The sequence below is a fragment of the Physeter macrocephalus genome, chromosome 18, assembly GCF_002837175.3.
Source record: "Physeter macrocephalus isolate SW-GA chromosome 18, ASM283717v5, whole genome shotgun sequence".
Classification (NCBI taxonomy): Eukaryota; Metazoa; Chordata; class Mammalia; order Artiodactyla; family Physeteridae; genus Physeter; species Physeter macrocephalus.
Window position 1 is genome coordinate 44543447 of NC_041231.1, and position 20222 is coordinate 44563668.

At 37.6% G+C, this 20222-nt stretch overlaps 1 protein-coding gene and 1 long non-coding RNA gene across 2 annotated transcripts in view; both read left to right on the top strand.

Moving 5' to 3' along the window:
* The window catches only part of LOC129391533 (uncharacterized), a 22348-nt gene extending 14392 nt beyond the window's left edge, over window positions 1-7956 (top strand). Inside the window, exons 3-4 of the long non-coding RNA XR_008615794.1 lie at window positions 3628-3676; window positions 7901-7956. This is a non-coding gene — a long non-coding RNA (uncharacterized lncRNA). The remainder of the gene's footprint in view (window positions 1-3627; window positions 3677-7900) is intronic.
* SETD2 (SET domain containing 2, histone lysine methyltransferase) overlaps window positions 1-20222 on the top strand; it is a 116447-nt gene that overhangs the window by 78753 nt on the left and 17472 nt on the right. The window contains exons 13-14 of the mRNA XM_055080056.1: window positions 7968-8084; window positions 13497-14873. Coding sequence (XP_054936031.1) covers window positions 7968-8084; window positions 13497-14873 — 1494 coding nt within the window. The remainder of the gene's footprint in view (window positions 1-7967; window positions 8085-13496; window positions 14874-20222) is intronic.

Consider the following 20222-nt stretch of genomic DNA (forward strand, 5'->3'; position numbering starts at 1 on the left):
ATTTTTTTTTGCGGTACGCGGGCCTCTCACTGTTGTGGCCTCGCCCGTTGTGGAGCACAGGCTCCGGACGCGCAGGCTCAGCGGCCATGGCTCACAGGCCCAGCCGCTCCGCGGCATGTGGGATCTTCCCGGACCGGGGCACGAACCCGTGTCCCCTGCATCGGCAGGCGGATTCTCAAACACTGCGCCACCAGGGAAGCCCAACAGCTGCTTTAAAAACACTTTCTAGATAACAACTTTTCAGTTAGGGACAGTATTGTTGGAAGACAACTTTTTTTGAAATTATGACAGGTTAGAATACATCTTCAGATCTTTTGCAGGTGTTATTTTAAATAGCCACCACCGCCTAGTTATTTGCACAGAAGTAGAGCTTGGACACTTGATCTATTTTGAATGCCCCGTTGTTGAATTTATATGCATATATTTATTAATCTATTCCTATATCATCTAAATGCTGGATAATTCATTTACAGTAACTTTCAAAAGGTTTTCCATCACTCTCAGGAATTATTGTTAGGTCTTATAAATTATTGTACCTAGTATGGTACAGTGTACACTGTAGACAGTTTATGAGATGTATTTCACACAATCTAGAATCTTGAATTTTAGGCCCTCCACATTGGAGTGTCTTTAACATTCTCTTCTGGTAGACAAAATTTTGAGACCTTATAACTCTGAAAAATACCTTTATTCTATTGTTTGGCAAATCATATAATTACCATTTGGAAATAAATTTTGCTTCAAAATGTTCAAGATGTCATTGCATCATTTTCCAGCTTACAGTGTTGCTATTTTGATACCATTTCGACTCTTTTGTTGTGGGAGGTGCTCTGAGCCCTCTCTGTCTGGTGACTTAATATGTCTTTCAGTTCTAAAAAATTTTCTTTTCTTTCTTTTTTTTTTTTTTTTTTTAAATACTTTCTCATCCTCAGTTTTCTCTCTCCCTGCTTTCTGGCTACCTGTTAGGAGATGTAGGACTTCTAACTCTTATCCTCTAATTTTATTTTTTTAATCTCCCATTTAGATAAAGGATTAGTGTGAATGAAGGCAACTCAGATAGCATTTTTAGCAGTGGATTCTGTGCCATGCGGGTGTGACATTATTCCAAACATTTTCATATCATGTAGGCTAACACTATTGCTATTTATTCACAAGACAGTGATCCTAAGAAATGTTACAGTAATCATTATAGGGCTGCTTCCTTCTTACTTTTTGTTGTTGTGGGACTTTGGAAAAATTCTGTTGCATATCAGGGCCTCAAAGTAGATAATCTTAGTTTCCAGCTTAAATTTTGTATACAGCTTTGACAATATGAAGAGGAGGAAGTTAGTAATTCTAAGTGCTTGGGTGCATGTTGATAGAACTTCCCCATAGTGTTAGGCATACTGTAATAGTCAGTAGCTCTTGATCCCTAATCAGTAGTAATCAGCCATTTTGTGAACATCAGAATACTTAAAAAAAAAATTTTTATTATTTATTTATTTACTTATTTATTTTGGCTGCACTGGATCTTCATTGCGGCATGCGAACTTCTTAGTTGTGGCATGCATGCAGGCTCTAGTTCCCCAACCAGGGATTGAACCCGGGCCCCCTGCATTGGGAGCACAGAGTCTTACCTACCCGTTGGACCACCAGGGAAGTCCCTGAATCCTTTTTTTTTAAATTGAAGTATGTTTGACATACAATATTAGTTTCATGTGTACAACGTAGTGATCAGAATACATTTTCTAGTTAGCAGTTGCTCTAAACTTTTGAATGGAATTAAGAATGTACCTTTGAGAAGCATTTCCTCAGTATATTAACTGCCGCCATAGAATGGGTCCCAAACTTGAGGTCTGTAATAAATTGCTATAAATGTTTGTAATGAATACTTGTAATGCTGAGACCTTCTGCAAAAGCAACTAATAAGTAAGTTAAAATTGTGTAATTCTTAGTTGACTCAAATATCCCTCGATACATCTGTTCTGAGCACCCTTCATGAATGAAATCTTTTGGAGTGCCTAGGTTTACAGAGTACCTAATGCAACAGTCATTTTCAAACTTTTAAAATTAGCAGGATACCTATTTTTCCCTATAATGTGGGTAGGTGATGATAAGTGGCGTTCTTTTTCCCGAGTTTGTTAACCCCTCCAAGAGGTGGATAGAGAAGTCAGAGCTAAAAGTGTTAAGTCCTTCCTCTCTCTTTTTTTTTTTTTTGCGGTACGCGGTCCTCTCGCTGCTGTGGCCTCTCCTGTTGCGGAGCACAGGCTCCAGACGCGCAGGCTCAGCGGCCATGGCTCATGGGCCTAGCTGCTCCGCGGCATGTGGGATCTTCCCGGACCGGGGCACGAGCCCGTGTCCCCTGCATCAGCAGGCGGACTCTCAACCACTGCATCATTAGGGAAGCCCCAAGTCCTTCCTCTCTTTATCCCTGATTCATACCCACAGACATTGAATTAGACAACTCCAGGCATCCCTCAGGAATAGATTGGAATGTATCCTCTCTACAGGCAGAAGCAGCCCAAGAGGAGAAAGAGCCCAGATGGCTCTGAGCTGAGGACAGACATACATAGTTCTTTCTCTCAAATTCTCCCTTGTGAGGAAGGAGTGAGTGAGGGCTGTTAAGAGAAGCCAGTAGTTCAGTGATGTCCACTTTCTCTGGACATCAGAATCATCTGGGGAACTTCTAAAAAATACGGATGCCTGGGACCCATTCCCAGAATTTTAGATTCAATTTGTTTTGGATAGTATATCTATAAAAGTTTTCTGAAGTGGTTTAATTCTGCAGCCAGAATTGAGAATCCCAGCTGTAGTGGAAAAGGCTAGGGGGATGGTGGATGTTACCTACATTTGTGGGTAAATCCCCAAAATGGTACTCCTTCCCAGAATAATGCCACTGTGTCGTCTGATACAGATTGTCAGGGAACAGAATTGTTGCTAGGCTTTAGATTCATACAGCAAGAAAAGGTACCTCAAGGTTTAAAAACATAGTTTATATTTCTCAAGAACAATTTTGATAAAGTATTAGATAGTATTTGAAGAGCAGCAATGGTCTAAAACTTTCCTTTTTTAAAATAACAGCAGTATAAAAGTAGATTACACTTGGCCATTAGCCAAGTTGATTTTGTATTTATAGAAAAATACACTGAATAGCAGGAATTGTCTTTACACATGTAATTTTTCTGAAGTGTGTTTTTATAGCTGAGTTATTACTAACCTTTTCTTCCCTTAAGTAGGGATGGCAAGTGAGATGTTTGACTTGTTCATATGAGTACTCTCAGTAAAGGGACTGTAGATGACTTCATTTTATGTGCAGAAGGCATATAGAAATTAAGATTATCAGGAGGTGTATTCCTGCCAGAAATAAAATGTCTTAGTTACTTAGTCTGCTACTTGGCTAATGAGGTCATACAAGCCTGGTAGACGTTTAGAAATAAATATGTATTTGTGCTATATGTTTTTACTTGCTTTTTAAGGGACCAGGATCTATTTTTATTTAAAGCCAAACATAAGTAAAATTTTGAACAATAATTAAATACCAGATTGTTCCTCCCCATTTCTTTGTTGCCATGTGAAATCACTCAGCTTCAAAGCAATCACCACTTCCATACCACACTGATAACTCTTCTTTTGGTTTATTTTTTGCAGGAGGTATATCGAATTCCAAAGAAAAGTCAAACTGAAAAGGAGAGCACAAGTAGGTATTCAGAGATACTTTGTGCATATGGCTTTACAGATATTCTTTTAGAAATATGCAGATGTAACTGATAAGAACTTTATTTTGTTTTTGAAACCAGATAATATGTCATTAGGTAAATGAAATATTTGGTATAAGTTTGAAAACATGCATTTTTAAAAAAAATTTATTGGTGTATAGTTGATTTACAATGTTGTGTTAGTTTCAGGTGTACTGCAAAGTGAATCAGTTATACATATACATATATCCACTGTTTTTTAGATTCTTTTCGCATATAGGCCATTACAGAGTATTGAGTAGAGTTCCCTGTGCTATACAGTAGGTCCTTATTAGTTATCTATTTTATGAATAGTAGTGTGTATATGTCAATCCCAATTTCTCAATTTATCCTTCCCTGCCTTACCCCCTGGTAACCATAAGTTTATTTTCTACATATGTGACTCTCTCTCTGTTTTGTAAATAAGTTCATTTGTACCATTTTTTTAGCTTCCACAGATAAGTGATATCATATGATATTTGTCTTTCTCTGTCTGACTTCACTCAGTATGACAGTCTCTAGGTCCATGTTACTGCAAATGGCATTATTTCATTCTTTTTTATGGCTGAGGACAGTCTCTAGATCCATCCACGTCTCAACAAATGACATTATTTCATTCTTTTTTATGGCTGAGTAATATTCCATTGTATATATGTACCATATCTTCTTTATCCATTCCAGTGTCGATGGACATTTAGGTTGCTTCCCTGTCCTGGCTCCTGTAAATAGTACTGCAGTGAACATTGGGGTGCATGTATCTTTTTGAATCACGGTTGTCTCTGGATATATGCCCATGAGTGGGATTGCTGGATCATATGGTAGCTCTATTTTTAGTTTTTTAAGGAACCTCCATAGTACTGTTCTTCATAGGGGCTATACCAGTTTACATTTCCACCAACAGTGTAGCAGGATTCCCTTTTCTCCACGCCCTCTGCAGCATTTATTGTTTGTAGATTTTTTGATGATGGCCATTCTGACCAGTGTAAGGTGATACCTCATTGTAGTTTTGATTTGCATTTTTCTCATAATTAGTGATGTTGAGCATCTTCTCATGTACTTTGTGGCCATCTGTATGTCTTCTTTGGAGAAATGTCTATTTAGATTTTCCATCCATGTTTTCTTTGGGTTGTTTGTTTTTTTGATACTGAGCTGCACAAGCTGTTTGTATATTTTGGCGATTAATCCCTTGTCTATCACTTCGTTTGCAAATATTTTCTCCCATTCTGAGGGTTGTCTTTTCATCTTGTTTGTAGTTTCCTTTGCTGTGCAAAAGCTTTTAAGTTGAATTAGGTCCCATTTGTTAATTTTTATTTTTATTTTCATTGCTCTAGGAGGTGGATCTGTGCATTTTTATTCTTAGTGAATTTTTGTCAAAGGAGATGTCCCTTTATATTCCCTGTGTTGTTTCTTTCCTTGAAGTCATGGCCTTTTAGTAGCTTTTCTTCCATTCATTTCTTCCTCTAGAGCAGACATTCTTAAACCTTACTCCTTAGGTGTGTGTAAGTTTTTACCTGTAGATGTTTAAATGCAAAATCCTTGGTATACATTCATTTTACTGGGGAAAATGCAAAACTTTCATCAGATTCTCAAGGAATCAGTGACCCCTCACAAGGTTAAGAATCATTATTACAGAACAGATAACAGGGAGACCATTGCAGTATGGTTTCTGGGCTTTACCACTTAGCTATGTTTCCAACATACTTTAGAGATTAAAGCAATGGTATAAATTATGGTGGCTCTTGTTAGTCTCTTGTGCTCCTCTAGCAGTGACCCAATATAAATAGAGTAAAGGAGCCAGTGTGATCATGTTTTTGATCTTTTTCTTTATTTTTGGCATGAAGAACTTTTTGTAATCTTAAATCTTATTGGTTAAATAATCTTATTGGTTAAAGCCCTGTAAAGTATCCTTTACATCACTTTTGTATCTTTTGGATATTTTTAGTTCTACTGGTTTAGTCTCTTCATAGCCAGACATCCTACTTAGGGCTGCAAAGAATTCTTCCCATAAGAAAGAAAGCTGGGTTGAGTAGTACTGGTTGGCAGTATCAGCAGCACCACTATAGAGTTGATCATCAGATGCTAGCTTCTCTGGGCCCACTGAGTTGAAAACATTAGCAAGACAGGCAAAGTTTTAATACCTATAAAGGTCCCCCCACCCCACCCTGCCACCGTTATTTTGTAAATATCTAGTCTGGTATGGCCCTCTGAGAGAAGCAGGACATGGTCTGTAGTGGACAATTATAATCTTTTCAGGGAGCAGCCTTTTGTGTGTCAACTTCAGTCTCATCCTCACATGTGGGGAACCCCCGCCTCCATCTCAGTCTCAGGCTTTTAGATTAGAGAAATGCTTATAATGCAAACCTGACTTCCTGTGTTACTCCTCAATGTCAAGCGATTAAAAAGCTTAGAACTTTTAAAATTCATAAGGATTGTGAAATACTTTGGGAAATATGCAGTCTAGCTTTATCCTCGTTTTAAAATATGAGAAAATCAGCCTGAGTATATAAGATGATTCCTCTGCCTCACATATTCAAGATGGCAGAGTCAGAATATACTGTTGGTATGATTCCTTTTCTTGTTTTACCAGTATATAGTGAAGAAATAGCCACATTTTAAGGAAATTAACACCAGGGTAAGGAACCTGGGTTTGAAGGAGGAAATAGAGTAGTCATGGGCAGATCCAGATGAAACTAGATGATAATACTTCACAAAAGGATGTTGTGCTAATACCTTCTGAGCTGAACAGTTGTTTTAATTGTATAGTATTTTCTGCCAGCATGTGGTATTAGATGAGTTAGTTCTGTTAGCTTCTCACTGACAAATACTCATACATGGCTGTAGACTAGTAACTTTTTTGTAAATAAATGGAGTTTTTTGCCAGCTAAAAGAACTGTGAGAATGGTATATGTAAACCTGATCCTACTGCTGGGGAAAAAACAACTGATAGCACATTTTTCTGAGATGAGAAAAGAAAAAACAATGTTTATTGAGAATCTGCTTTGTGCTATGAGAGATATTTTATAAGAAATTCTCTCCTTATGAAGAGAGCGATATGATTAGTAGGTAGCAGTACTAACATACACAAAGCAACAGCATATAATACCAGTCAGTTTATATTGAAATGTTCATTGGTGAGATCTAGACTGCTTAGGAAAATGAAAGACTAGGTGGTGTGATCAGTGAAAAGTAGTACTTAGGGCAGCTTTTGGGAGCAGTGGCAATGGAACTGGGTGAGAACCATTCTAGGTAAAGAGACTGAGTGAAGAAGTTTAGCTTCCATCTTTTTTAAAATTTATTTTATTTTTGGCTGTGTTGGGTCTTTGTTGCTGCGCACGGGCTTTCTCTAGTTGTGAGCAGGGGCTACTCTTCATTGCGGTGCGCGGGCTTCTCACTTCAGTGGCTTCTCTTGTTGCGGAGCACGGGCTCTAGGTACACAGGCTTCAGTAGTTGTGGCTTGCAAGTTCTGAAGTGCAGGCTCAGTAGTTGTGGCGCATGGGGTTAGGTGCTCCGCGGCATGTGGGATCCTCCCGGACCAGGGCTCAAACCTGTGTCCCCTGCATTGGCAGGCGGATTCTTAACCACTATGCCATCAGGGGAGCCCCCAGATTCCATCTTTGAATAGGAAGCTGGCGTTCTTTTTTTGAAGATGTAGCTCTCTGGTTTTGATAACTTACTGAGTTACCACCTGTTTCACCTGTGTTTGAAATATTTTTCTTTTGAAATTGTAGTTCATAAAAAGTCTAATTTTTTTTTTTAATTAAAGAGATTTTCCTATTGAGGTTTTTATGTTTAGCATGCCAGGCTGTTTTTATACCAATTGTAAATATGCAGAGTTATAAGGGCAGGGGAAGGCTTTTACATTTTGAACTGACAAGCAGACTGCCTTACTAAAGGTATCAGGAACATCTTGCATGCATGTGTTCCACAGAACTTGTTAGAAATGATGAAAGCTTGGACTGAGACTTTGGTGGAAAAAGATAGAGAAGGGCATTCATGGAAGAGACTTTTAGGAAGTAGAGCACACAACCATGTAAGACCTTATGTCTCATCCAAATTCAGGACTGGGTATATGAAGGAGGAGTCCATAGATCTGTTTGTTGGATAGAGATTTTATTATATAGTTGGTATACTATCATGATGGAGAAAAGACTACCAAGTAAATTTTTTTAAAAACCCTTTTCCCTTAGTAACCGAACGAGGAAGGGATGCTGTTGGCTTCAGAGATCAAACAGTTGCCCCAAAGACTCCTAACAGGTCAAGAGAGAGAGACCCAGACAAACAAACTCAAAATAAAGAGAAAAGGAAACGAAGGGGCTCCCTCTCACCACCTTCTTCTGCCTATGAGCGGGGAACAAAAAGGCCAGATGACAGGTAAGTGGCCTATGTGAGTTACTCTCTTTTCTGAGCAAGTCAAAAAGTACCCAAGTGATACACTTCTGATTTGGGGCAACAAGTGCTTTTGTAATAATTGTATTCTCTTGTGAGTGAGTATAAAAGGAAACTCTACTCATAACTATTGAGAGTCTCTTTTGACAGTAATAATAGCTGTGAAGACTAATAGATTTTTGGTACTCGAATGGCTTCTACTTCATAACGTTTAAATGCTATTTGAGGAGCCAGAGATTTGTTCTTTAAAGGGGAATGGGGGTTGATGGGAGATAACCCTATGTTTTCTAGTGAATCTTAACACCATACCAGTTCAAAATGTTGTTTGATCCCTTTGTCAGAGGCTGTCTTGTGATGCTGGTAGAAAAACAGGCCACGTAATCACCTGCTGGGTACTAGAAAACATTTGTTCCCGAGAAGTTCTTTTTAAATTAAATATACTTTAAAAAAAAATTGAGATATAGCAGTCATGTAATGCAGTTGTCAGAATTTTTAATTTTGGGTTCTCTGGGTATGTAATAGTAATTCATCATGATTTTAATTTACATTCCTCTAATTACTAAATAGATTGAACATTTTGCCATATGTTTATTGAACATTCCTGTTTACTCTTCTGTGAAGTGTCTTTTTATATGTGGTGGTCATTTATTAAATTTTGTCTTTTTAAGCTCTAGGGGTTCTTTTTTTATATTCTAAATATAATTCTGCAAGTATTTTTTCCCAGTTTATGACTTGTGTTTTGACTCTCTCTGTATCTTTCAATACAAAGAATTTATTAATTATGTTGTAATTGAATATATCATATATATTGTATGTTTCCATTATGGTTAGTGTTTACAGTGTTTTAAGAAATTCTTCCCAACTCTTGAGATGACTTTGTGTGTGTGTATACATTTTTTTAAGCAAGATTTAAGTCCTTAATCCATTGGGAATTAATTTTTTATATATTTTAAGGTAGGAATCTGGTTTCATTTTTTTCTAGATGAACACCCAGTTGTCCCAGCATCATTTATTACTTGAAAGCTCCTCCTTTCCCCACTGATCTGCAGTGCTGCCTCTTTCCAACAGGTTTTCACATATGGGAGGATCTGTTTCTGGGCTCCTATGACTGTCTTATATTTAAGTCTTGATAGCAGGTAGGGCACATCCCTACTTGATCTTCTGGGATGCCCTGTCTTTTCTCAGATTTATTCTTCCTTAGAATTTGCTTTGAGTATTTGAATATTCTCTGTCTAGTTAGGTCTTCTTTAACCTTTTTTTTTTTTTTTTTTTTTTTTTGCGCTACGCGGGCCTCTCCCTGCTGTGGCCTCTCCTGTTGTGGAGCACAGGCTCCGGACATGCAGGCTCAGCGGCCATGGCTCACGGGCCCAGCCGTTCCGCGGCATGGGGGGGTCTTCCTGGACCGGGGCACGAACCCGTGTCCCCTGCATCGGCAGGCGGACTCTCAACTGCTGCGCCACCAGGGAAGCCCCCAACTGATTTTTTTAGTTTGTTTACATTTACTAGTTTCTTTTCTTTCTTATCTCAGACCCCTTTAAATGGTTTCTTTTTTTAAATTATTGTTTATCTATTTATTTTTGGCTGCGTTGGGTCTTCGTTGCTGCGTGCGGGCTTTCTCTAGTTGCGGCAAGAGGGGGCTACTCTTTGTTGCAGTGCGCGGGCTTCTCATTGAGGTGGCTTCTCTTGTTGCGGAGCACCAGCTCTAGGTGCGCGGGCTTCAGTAGTTGTGGCTTGCAGGCTCTAGAGCTCAGGCTCAGTAGTTGTGGTGCTCGGGCTTAGTTGCTCCCTGGCATGTGGGATCTTCCCAGACCAGGGATTGAACCCGTGTCCCCTGCGATGGCAGGCAGATTCTTAACCACTGCGCCACCAGGGAAGTCCCTAAATGGTTTCTTTTAGTGAGTTTCTTTTCATAATATTTCAGTTTTTGTCTAAAAAGTCTTTTTCATATTTTGTTTGCATTGCTCACCCTCAGTTTTAAAAATCAGCTTTATTTAACCGGCAAGTATAAATTGCTTACAGTAAAATTCATGATTTTAAGTGTATTGTTCATTGAGTTTTGTCAGATACACACAGTTATGTAACTACAACCACAGAGGTTATATATTGGTTTGGCCAAAAAGTTCATTCGGGTTTTTCCATAACGTCTTACAGAAAAACCCAAATGAACTTTTGGGCCAACCCAATAGAACATTTCATCACCTCATAAAATTATCTCTTAACCCTTTGTAGTGCATCCCCTTCTTCTACTCCTAGTCCCTGGACACCACTGATCTCCTTTCTGACTTGGTTTTGTCTTTTCCACAATGTCATATATATGATATCATATACTATAAAATATATTCTGTCTTCTTTCACTTAGCATATTATATTTGAGATAGTCATCCATGTTATTATGCGTCTCAGTTCTTTTTTAGTGCTTAGTAGTAGTCCATTGTATAGATATACTATAGTTTGTTTATAAATTCATTAGCTGATAGGCGTTTGGATTGTTTCCAGATGACTATTGTGAATATTACTGGCTATGAACAGGTCTTTATGTGAACATTTATTCTCATTTTTGAAAGGAAGTTCTTTTGGGTTGACAGTTTTTCTGAACACTTTGAAGCTGTTATTCTTCATTCTTCTGACTTTCCTTATTGATTTTTCAAAACTTTTTGGTTGCTATTCTTTAAGTAACCTGGCTTTTCTCTTGGCCTGCTTTTAAGAAGTTCTCTTTGTATTTGGTGTTCCGCATTATCGCTACCCTGTGTTTATATGAGGATTTCTTTTTTTTTTCAACCTGGTTGAAATTCATTGAACTTTTTAAATTTGAAGATCATCTTCCAAGATACTAATTCTCTTCAGATCTAATCTCTTGCTTAACCATACCATGGCTCTTATGGGCACTGAATTGAATTGAATATTAGGTTATTTCTTGGTTCATGACACTTATTTCTATCCATGGACCTTTTCTCCATACACTTATTGTAATGTAATGAGCCCTGGAGGTCCCAGCACAAAAGTCAGGATCTTAACAATTATATAAATCTTGCTATGTCACTTATTTCTGTACCGTCCCCTGTCTTTACTACTTGCGATAACAAGTAGTATCTGTTGGATTCTGTGTTCATTGTACCCTGGCCTGCCTTTTTTAAAATATAGTTTTATGTCATCTAATATATATTTCTTAAAAATATGTTAATTTTAACTGTATGAAAAGGCTATTAGTTTGCATTTAATTTGACGGTACTTTGTTTTGACTTGATATTTATTTACTAAGATTTATTCATAATAGTGTCAGTTTATTCATTTTTATTACTGTATAATGTTTTGTTATAAAGCTTTTTCTATTATGTATAGTGCTGTTATCTTATTTTGGTGTACATGTGCAAAAGTTTCTCTTGGATATTTAAGTAGAATTTTGCCAGGTATGTGCAATTTCAATTTTATATGACAATTGAGTTTTAATTTTCATTCTTTTTCCTTTCTAGATGCTTCATGGGGTTCTTATTCAAATCTGCCTGATAGTATTTTATGGTCCTGTTCCTTAGGCATATTTTTAATAGCCTCTTTTATCTTATTAAACATATTAAACATCTCTAATATTTTGTGTGTGATAATTCCAGTATCAGCAGTCTTTGTATGTCTCTTCCTCTCACTTGTGTGTGTGTGTGTGTGTGTGTGTGTGTGTGTGTGTGTGTGTGTGTGTGTATGTGGGTATTTTATAATTTTATAATTATATACCTTTTTTTTTGCTTTCAGTGAGATATAATTGACATACAGCACAGTATAAGTTTAAGATGTTAAGCATATGATTTGACTTACATGCATCATGAAATGATCATCACAGTAAGTTTAGTGAACATCCATCATCTCATGTAGATACAAAATTATAGAAATAGGGGAAAATACCTTTTTTTGTGATGAGAACTCTTAGGATTTACTCTCTTAACTTTCATATAGAACATACAGCAGTGTTCATTATATATGTGTCATGTGGTACATTATATCCCTAGTACATGTTTATCTTCTATGAGTTTGTTTCTGTGAGTTTGTTTGAAGTATAATCGACCTACAGCACTGTTAGTTCCTGTTACACAGCATAGTAATTTGATATTTCTATACCAAAATGATCACCACAATAAGTCTAGTTACGGTGTGTCACCTTACAAAGATATTACATAGTTTTTTACTATATTCCCCACACTGTACATTTCATACAGTGTGATTCATTTATTTTGCAACTGCATTTTTGTACCTTTTAATCTCCCTTACCTCTTTCTTTCTTCCCCTCTCTCCTCTGGCAACCAGCTGTTTGTTCTCTGTATCTGTAACTCTGTTTTGTTTGTTCATTTGTTTTGTTTTTTAGATTCCACATACAAGTGAAATCATACAGTATTTATCTTTCTTTGTCTTACTTATTTTTCTCAGCATAATACCCTCTAGGTCCATCCATGTTGTTACAAATGGCAAGATTAATTTTATTTTCTAATGAACTCCTGTTCCTTAGAACTTAATCTGTAGGAATTCATTGAGGCCTGGATTTAAGGTGCTCTCTTCTATAGACTGTTTGCATTTGTTTCTGCCAGGCAGCTAAGGGTACTACCACCCCACTAACCCTTTAAAGGAAGTTTTCAACTAAGAGGTTTTTAGACCATATATTTTTTGTTGTTTGGGTAAATGTTGTACCCTTATCCATGAATCTGTTATTAGATGTTTCTTTGCAATGAAACATCTTGAAATTAGTTGTCATTTTTCATTTTTGCCAAGAACCTTTCTCAAAAGTTCGATTCAGTCCATAGAACTTCACAAAAGAATCTTTTAAGTCCTCAGTTCTCTTGTGAATATTAGAGTTGATGGTTTCTTGGGGGCTTACTGGGGATACTTGTCAAAACTATCACAGGGTATTAGGTTTAGCAATATGATATTATACTTGGTACTGCACAAAGAAGAGTATGTGAATATAACTCCCCATACTTTCATGTGTACATGCTTACCTTTCACTTAACTAACCTGTGTTGATATTAATGGGTGTGGTCAGACATACATCAAATTCTGTAGCTTTTATTAATGTATTTGGGTTTTTGTTTTAATTTCAGAATTTGTAGTTACAGAGCTACAGAACTTAACTATAAAGAAGAATCTATTTAGGATACTACATGTATCTTTAATTTGAAGTTCTAGAAGCTGAGGATAAGGTTAAAGTTATTATTTTCATCTAAGTGTCTATTTCCTTGAGGTTCTCTCCTATCTGCAAAACTCCTTAAGTAATTTTGAGTATGATTTTCAGCCAGTGCCAAATTGGAGTTGGTGTGGTTAATGGTTTAGTATCGAGTGGCATAACGTTTATTAGTGCTTTGGTTATGTCTCTGACTTAGGGAAAAACTTTCTGTGGTGCTCTTATTGTTTTCTTTCTAGATATGATACACCAACTTCTAAAAAGAAAGTACGAATTAAAGATCGCAATAAACTTTCTACAGAGGAGCGTCGAAAGTTGTTTGAGCAGGAAGTAGCTCAGCGGGAGGCTCAAAAACAACAGCAGCAGATGCAGAACCTGGGAATGACGTCTCCACTGCCCTATGACTCTCTTGGCTACAATGCCCCTCATCACCCCTTTGCTGGCTACCCACCAGGTTATCCCATGCAGGCCTATGTGGATCCCAGCAATCCGAATGCTGGAAAGGTGCTCCTCCCCACACCCAGCATGGATCCTGTGTGTTCTCCTGCTCCTTATGATCATTCTCAGCCCTTGGTGGGACATTCTACAGAACCCCTTGCTGCCCCTCCACCTGTGCCAGTGGTGCCACATGTGGCAGCCCCTGTGGAAGTTTCCATTTCACAGTATGTGGCCCAAAGTGATGGTGTGGTACACCAAGACTCCAGTGTCACCGTCTTGCCAGTGCCAGCCCCAGGCCCAGTCCAGGGACAGAATTATGGTGTTTGGGATTCAAACCAACAGTCTGTGAGTGTACAGCAGCAGTACTCTCCTGCACAGTCTCAAGCAACCATATATTATCAAGGACAGGCTTGTCCAACTGTCTATGGTGTGACATCACCCTATTCACAGACAACTCCACCAATTGTACAGAGTTATGCCCAGCTAAGTCTTCAGTACATCCAGGGACAACAGATTTTCACAGCTTACCCACAAGGAGTGGTGGTACAGCCAGCCACAGCCGTGACTACAGTAGTTGCACCAGGGCAGCCTCAGCCCTTACAGCCACCTGAAATGGTTGTGACAAATAATCTCCTGGAGTTACCACCCCCATCTCCTCCCAAACCAAGAACTATTGTCTTACCTCCCAACTGGAAGACAGCCCGAGACCCAGAAGGGAAGATTTACTACTACCATGTGATCACAAGGCAGACTCAGTGGGATCCTCCTACTTGGGAAAGCCCAGAAGATGATGCCAGCCTTGAGCATGAAGCTGAGATGGACCTGGGAACCCCAACATATGATGAAAATCCCATGAAGACCTCAAAAAAGCCTAAGACAGCAGAAGCAGACACCTCCAGTGAGCTGGCTAAGAAAAGCAAAGAAGTATTCAAAAAAGAGATGTCCCAGTTCATTGTCCAGTGCCTGAACCCTTACCGGAAACCTGACTGCAAAGTGGGAAGAATTACCACAACTGAAGATTTCAAACACCTAGCTCGCAAGCTGACTCACGGCGTTATGAATAAGGAGCTGAAGTACTGTAAGAACCCCGAGGACCTGGAGTGCAATGAGAATGTGAAACATAAAACGAAGGAGTACATTAAGAAGTACATGCAGAAGTTTGGGGCTGTTTACAAACCAGTCTCAAGCAACCATATATTATCAAGGACAGGCTTGTCCAACTGTCTATGGTGTGACATCACCCTATTCACAGACAACTCCACCAATTGTACAGGTAACTAATTTTGGAAATTCTCTTGTCTGTTTTACTGTCTGTTTATGGGATGTTATATCTGATGTGAGGGGGAAATCCTGCCATTGATCACTTTTACATATTGGCTAATTTTATATATACTAGTTATCTATTGTGTCACAAATTACTTAGCAGTTTAAAACAGTAAGTAATTATTATCTCATAGTTTCTGTGGGTCAGGAATTCAGAAGCAATTTGGCTGGGTGGTTCTGGCTCAGAGTCATGAAATTACAGTCAAGCTATTAAGCAGGGTTGTAGTCATCTGAAGACTAGAAAGGCGATGGAAGGTTTACTTTCAAGCTCACTCACATGGTTGTTAGCTGTCCTTGGTTCCTTACCATTCTCAATAGCGCTGCTTACAACATGCCAGCTGGCTTCCCCAAAAGCAAGTGATCAACGAGAGAGAGAGAAAGAGAGAGAGAATAACTTAAGTGTATTTTTGTGGTTTTTAATCAAATTTCTTTTCTTTTTTATAAACCAATACATTAAAAAAAAAAAAAGACTCTTTAAGGCATCGTCTTCACCACATTCCTATGTCTCTCCCATCATTCCTCGTCACCCCTTAAAGGTGAATTATTGTGGATGGCAGAAACTCCCAGAGATGTTTCCTGTACACATTACTTAGTATTGAAGTAACAGAAGTAATTTTTACTTCTGTTCGTATTTTTGTTATGAAGCTGTATCAAAATTTTGTCCAAAAGGCCGTGACAAAGTGTCCTGCTTTAATTCTGAAAACCTTAACTGTATTAACTGCCTTCGTTTTTTATTATCTCTTTAACCACATGTTTATATATTTTATGAATTTGTAATTTTGAAGACTTGGAAGTTTTTTTAGCCCGTGTTTTTCTGTGTAACATGATTCTTAACCATTTTTCCAAATTACTCTATATTTTTATGTGTGTGTATATATATATATGCACTCATACACATTTTAACATCTATATAATACCACATTTGCTTATAAGGTTGCTGTTAATCCATTTTCCTGGGGTAGTTGTTTAAATTGAAAGTTCTTTTTCATAATTATACTGCACTGAACATTCTTACACTTAGTTTTTGTGTGTGTGTGTTTTTCCTTTCATGTTTGGCTTAAAATTAATGTTATAGGGCTAAATACAGCAGGTAAGAAAATGGGCATTATTGGTTATTGGCTATCAATTTTCTTAGCTTTTTATTGTTGTTGTTGGTGGTGTTTGTTATGCATAATTCTGCCTCTTACAGAATTAAAGACTCTTCAGTAGAGAGCTCAGTGATCTTATGGTTGTTCTTCTAAAATAGAATTTATTTTTTCCATCCCAGTGAGCAAAAGATTTCTCTAGGGTTTAGTCATAGCCTTAAGACTCAAGTATTACAATTTTATTTCCAGTTTTCAGTCTGTTCCTATGAAGGAGTCATTTATTGACTCCCTAATCTGCTTTTCGTGTGCTAGAGTAGTTGATAAATGGACTAAGATGGTTCAGACTACCCTTCCCTTCTTTATGAGATTAGTTGATCAGAGATGATGTTCGACTCTGGGTAATGAGAAGCATAGAGCATGTTGTTAGCGTGTGTATTTTAAGCCCTAGTCTGTCAGTTACTGTGTGTCCTGGAGACAGGCACTTAGATTCTTCAGTTTTAGTTTTCTCATTTATTAAATGAGCAGAATGCCTCAGAGTGGTTGAGGTTTGTATGAGATAATGGATATTAGTAATGATAAATTTAAAGCACCATATACCTTGAAGGTTTAATTATAGTTCTTACTTAGTTACCTTAATAATGAGAGTATTGACATTAGTGGGCTGTGAATTACAGCTGATCATGGTCATCTATCTGGTGTCTGGCTCATATATCTGGTCTATGTTGAGGCCTGTGTTGTTCAAATCAAATATCAACCATACCAACATGAGCTGAGGTATAATAACCTATAATAAGGTATAATAACCTTGACAATGAAGTAGTATGTGATATGGTGTAATATAATTTTGTGAGTGTGTGTACATATGCAGTATCTTTGAAATTTGGAGCAGATGTGTTATCAGAAGGTGACTTTAATTTTTTGCCACAACTGCTTATTAGACATAAAAGCTCAGTTTTAACTGAGGCCATGTGCTTTATAGTGGTCTTGTGACATTAGAGTGACCTATTCTTAAAAAGTTACACTAAATTACATCTCAAAAAATTGAGTGCTTAGACTATAAATTGTTCACATAAGTGAAGTGACTCAGATATAAAGTAATAGCTGTTTTTTTCCCTTTAGAAGTGGGAGCAGAACAATTTATGCTTTCCCCTCTATAACATATTGGACTCTCTCTTAAAATTCCCATTAGAAGTCACATTTTAAAGATATTTCTAGACTGGATTTACGTTTGAGAAATTAGCTTTTGTGTAATTTCAAGTCCCTTGTAGGTAGAGCCAATCTCCAACAGACTTTCTTCCAGCAAATGGATAAATTTCACAGGCACATGCTATTTGGATATATCTCACAAATGTGTACATCTTTTGTATTATTTCAGTGGGACTGCAAACCAATTTCCCCTTTTTATTGCTGTTAATTGTTTTGGCTTTGGCATATGATTGTCAGCTAGTTTGGGTAGGTACTACAGAACCCTGGAAAATGTTTATTTTCCCTCTACTTTTTGACAGTTTGAGTTTCAAACACTATATCTGCAAATGAATGTTGCAGTTTTGGGTGTTTTGGGTTTTTGTTTGTTTAGGGGGTTTTTTTGGTTTTTTTTTTTTTTGCAGTGATATTGTTAAGATGTTTCTGGCATTTCCTTTGGGAATTATTTTCAGTATGTGTAACATTCCTTCCTGTTGATAAATTGTTATCCTTTAAATATATCTTTGCATTTTAGAAAGATAAAATTTGTCTGGAGCCATATCTAGTAAATACAGGGAATGATCAAGCTGGGTAATGCCATTTCAGTTTAGAAGTTATCTCACAACAAACATTTGTAGCCAGACTTTTCATGCTAAAGAAACCACAGCTTTACTACACATTAATTGAATCCTTTAGAGTGTCTCCATGACAAGCCTTACACAACTGTGATCTTGTCAGATAAATTCTTCATGAACGTAGTTTCACTGAGGGTCAAAGAAATTTTACCCTCCAAAATATTAGCATTTTTCTATTGTAGATTTGGGTGTTTAACCTCTTGATCACTCTGAAGATAACATGTTTCATCCTATTGACAGTTCTCAAAATTAGTATTTTGATCTAGCTTAAAAAATTTTTTTTTTCAAAATCAGGAATATAAAATGTTTGTCATTCAAAATGTGTGATATAATTGTGAAGCCCTTCCTTTTCCAAATGAGTTAAGGTGACAGTACAGGCACACCTCATTTTATTGTGCTTTGCAGATACTGCATTTTTTTACACATTGTAGGTTTGTGGCAACCCTGTGTCACATTAAGTCTGTTGGCGCAGTTTTTCCAACAGCATTTGCTTACTTCATGTCTCTGTGTCACAAATTGATAATTTTTGCACTATTTCAAACTTTTTCATTATTATTATATTTGTTATGGTGAGCTGTGATCAGTGATCTTTGACATTACTATTGTAATTGTTTTGGGGTGTCATGAACTGAGCTCATATAAGCCAGCGAGCTTAACCAGTAAATGTTGTGTTTTGCCTGCTCTGCCGACTGGCCATTTTCCTATCTCTCTCCCTCTCCTTGGGCCTCCCTACTCCCTGAGACAAAATGATATTAAAATTAGGCCAATTAATAACCCTACGATGGCCTCTAAATATCAAGTGAAAGGAAGAGTCGTACATCTCTCACTTTAAATCAAAACCTAGAAATGATGACATTTAGTGAGGAAAGCAAGTTGAAAGCTGAGATAGGCCAAAAGCTAGGCCTCTTATGCCAGTTAGCCAAATTGTGACTGCAAAGGAAAAGTTCTTGAAGGAAATTGATAAGAAAGCAAAATAGTCTTATCAGCCTTATTGCTGATATATATGAAGAAAGTTTTAGTGGTCTGGATAGAAGATCATACCAGCCACAGCATTCCCTTAAGCCAAAGCCTAATCCAGAACCAGGTCCCTAACTCTCTTCAGTTCTATGAAGGCTGAGATGGGGGAGGAAGCTGTAGAAGAAAAGTTTGAAGCTTAGCAGAGGTTGGTTCATGAGGTTGGAGGAAAGAAGCCATCTCTGCAACATTAAAGTGCAAGGTGAAGTAGCAAGTGCTCATGTAGAAACTGCAGCAAGTTATCCAGAAGGTACAGTTGATTCCAACTCTAATTGATAACTTGGAGGGGTTGAAGACTTCAGTGCTGGAAGTAATTGCAGATGTGGTAGAAATAGCAAGTGAACTAAAATTAGAAGCAGAGCCTGAAGATATGACTGAACTACTGCAGTCTCATGATAAAACTTGAATGGATGAGGAGTTACTTCTTATGGATGAGCAAAAAAGAAAGTAGTTTCTTGAGATGGAATCTACTCCTGGTAAAGAGGCTGTGAAGATTGTTGAAATGATATCAGAGGATTTAGAATATTACATATATTTAGTTGATAAAGCAGTGGCAAGTTTAAGAAGATTGACTCCAATTTTGAAAGCAGTTCTACTGTGGGTAAAATGCTATCAAATAGCATCACATACTCTAGAGAAATGGTGAAAGGAAGAGTCAGTCAATGTGGCAAAAGCTTCATTGTCTTATTTTAAGAAATTGCCACAGCCACCCAGTTAGCAGCCATCAACATCGAGGCCACACCCTCCACCAGCAGACAGATCATGACTCTGAAGTCTCAGAGGATGGTCAGCATTTTTAAGCAGTAAAGCATTTTTAAATTAAGGTATGTACATTGTTTTTTAGACCTAATGTTACTGCACACTTAATAGAGTTCAGTATAGTGAAGCATAACTTTTATATGTGCTGGGAAACCAAAATATTCATGTGATTCACTTTTTATTGCAATATTCACTTTATTGCATGTTCTGAAACTGAACCCACAATATCTCTGAGGTATACCTGTAGTAGGAAATGAGGTCAAGGCCTCGGGGAGGAACAAGATGGTCAGGGCTTTGTGAGGATTTGGGCTGTTAGTCTGAATAATGTGAAAATCCACTGGAGCAGTTACAGCGGACTGGCATGATTTGATGTATTTTAAGAGAATCACTGGTTGCTCTGGGTGAAGAGATTGTGGGAGTCAAGGGCAGAAGTAGGGAGATCAGTTAAAAGACTGTTGAATAATCTAGGCAAGAGAATATGGCCACTTATACTGGAATAGTAGAAGGAGAGATGTAAGAAATGATCAGA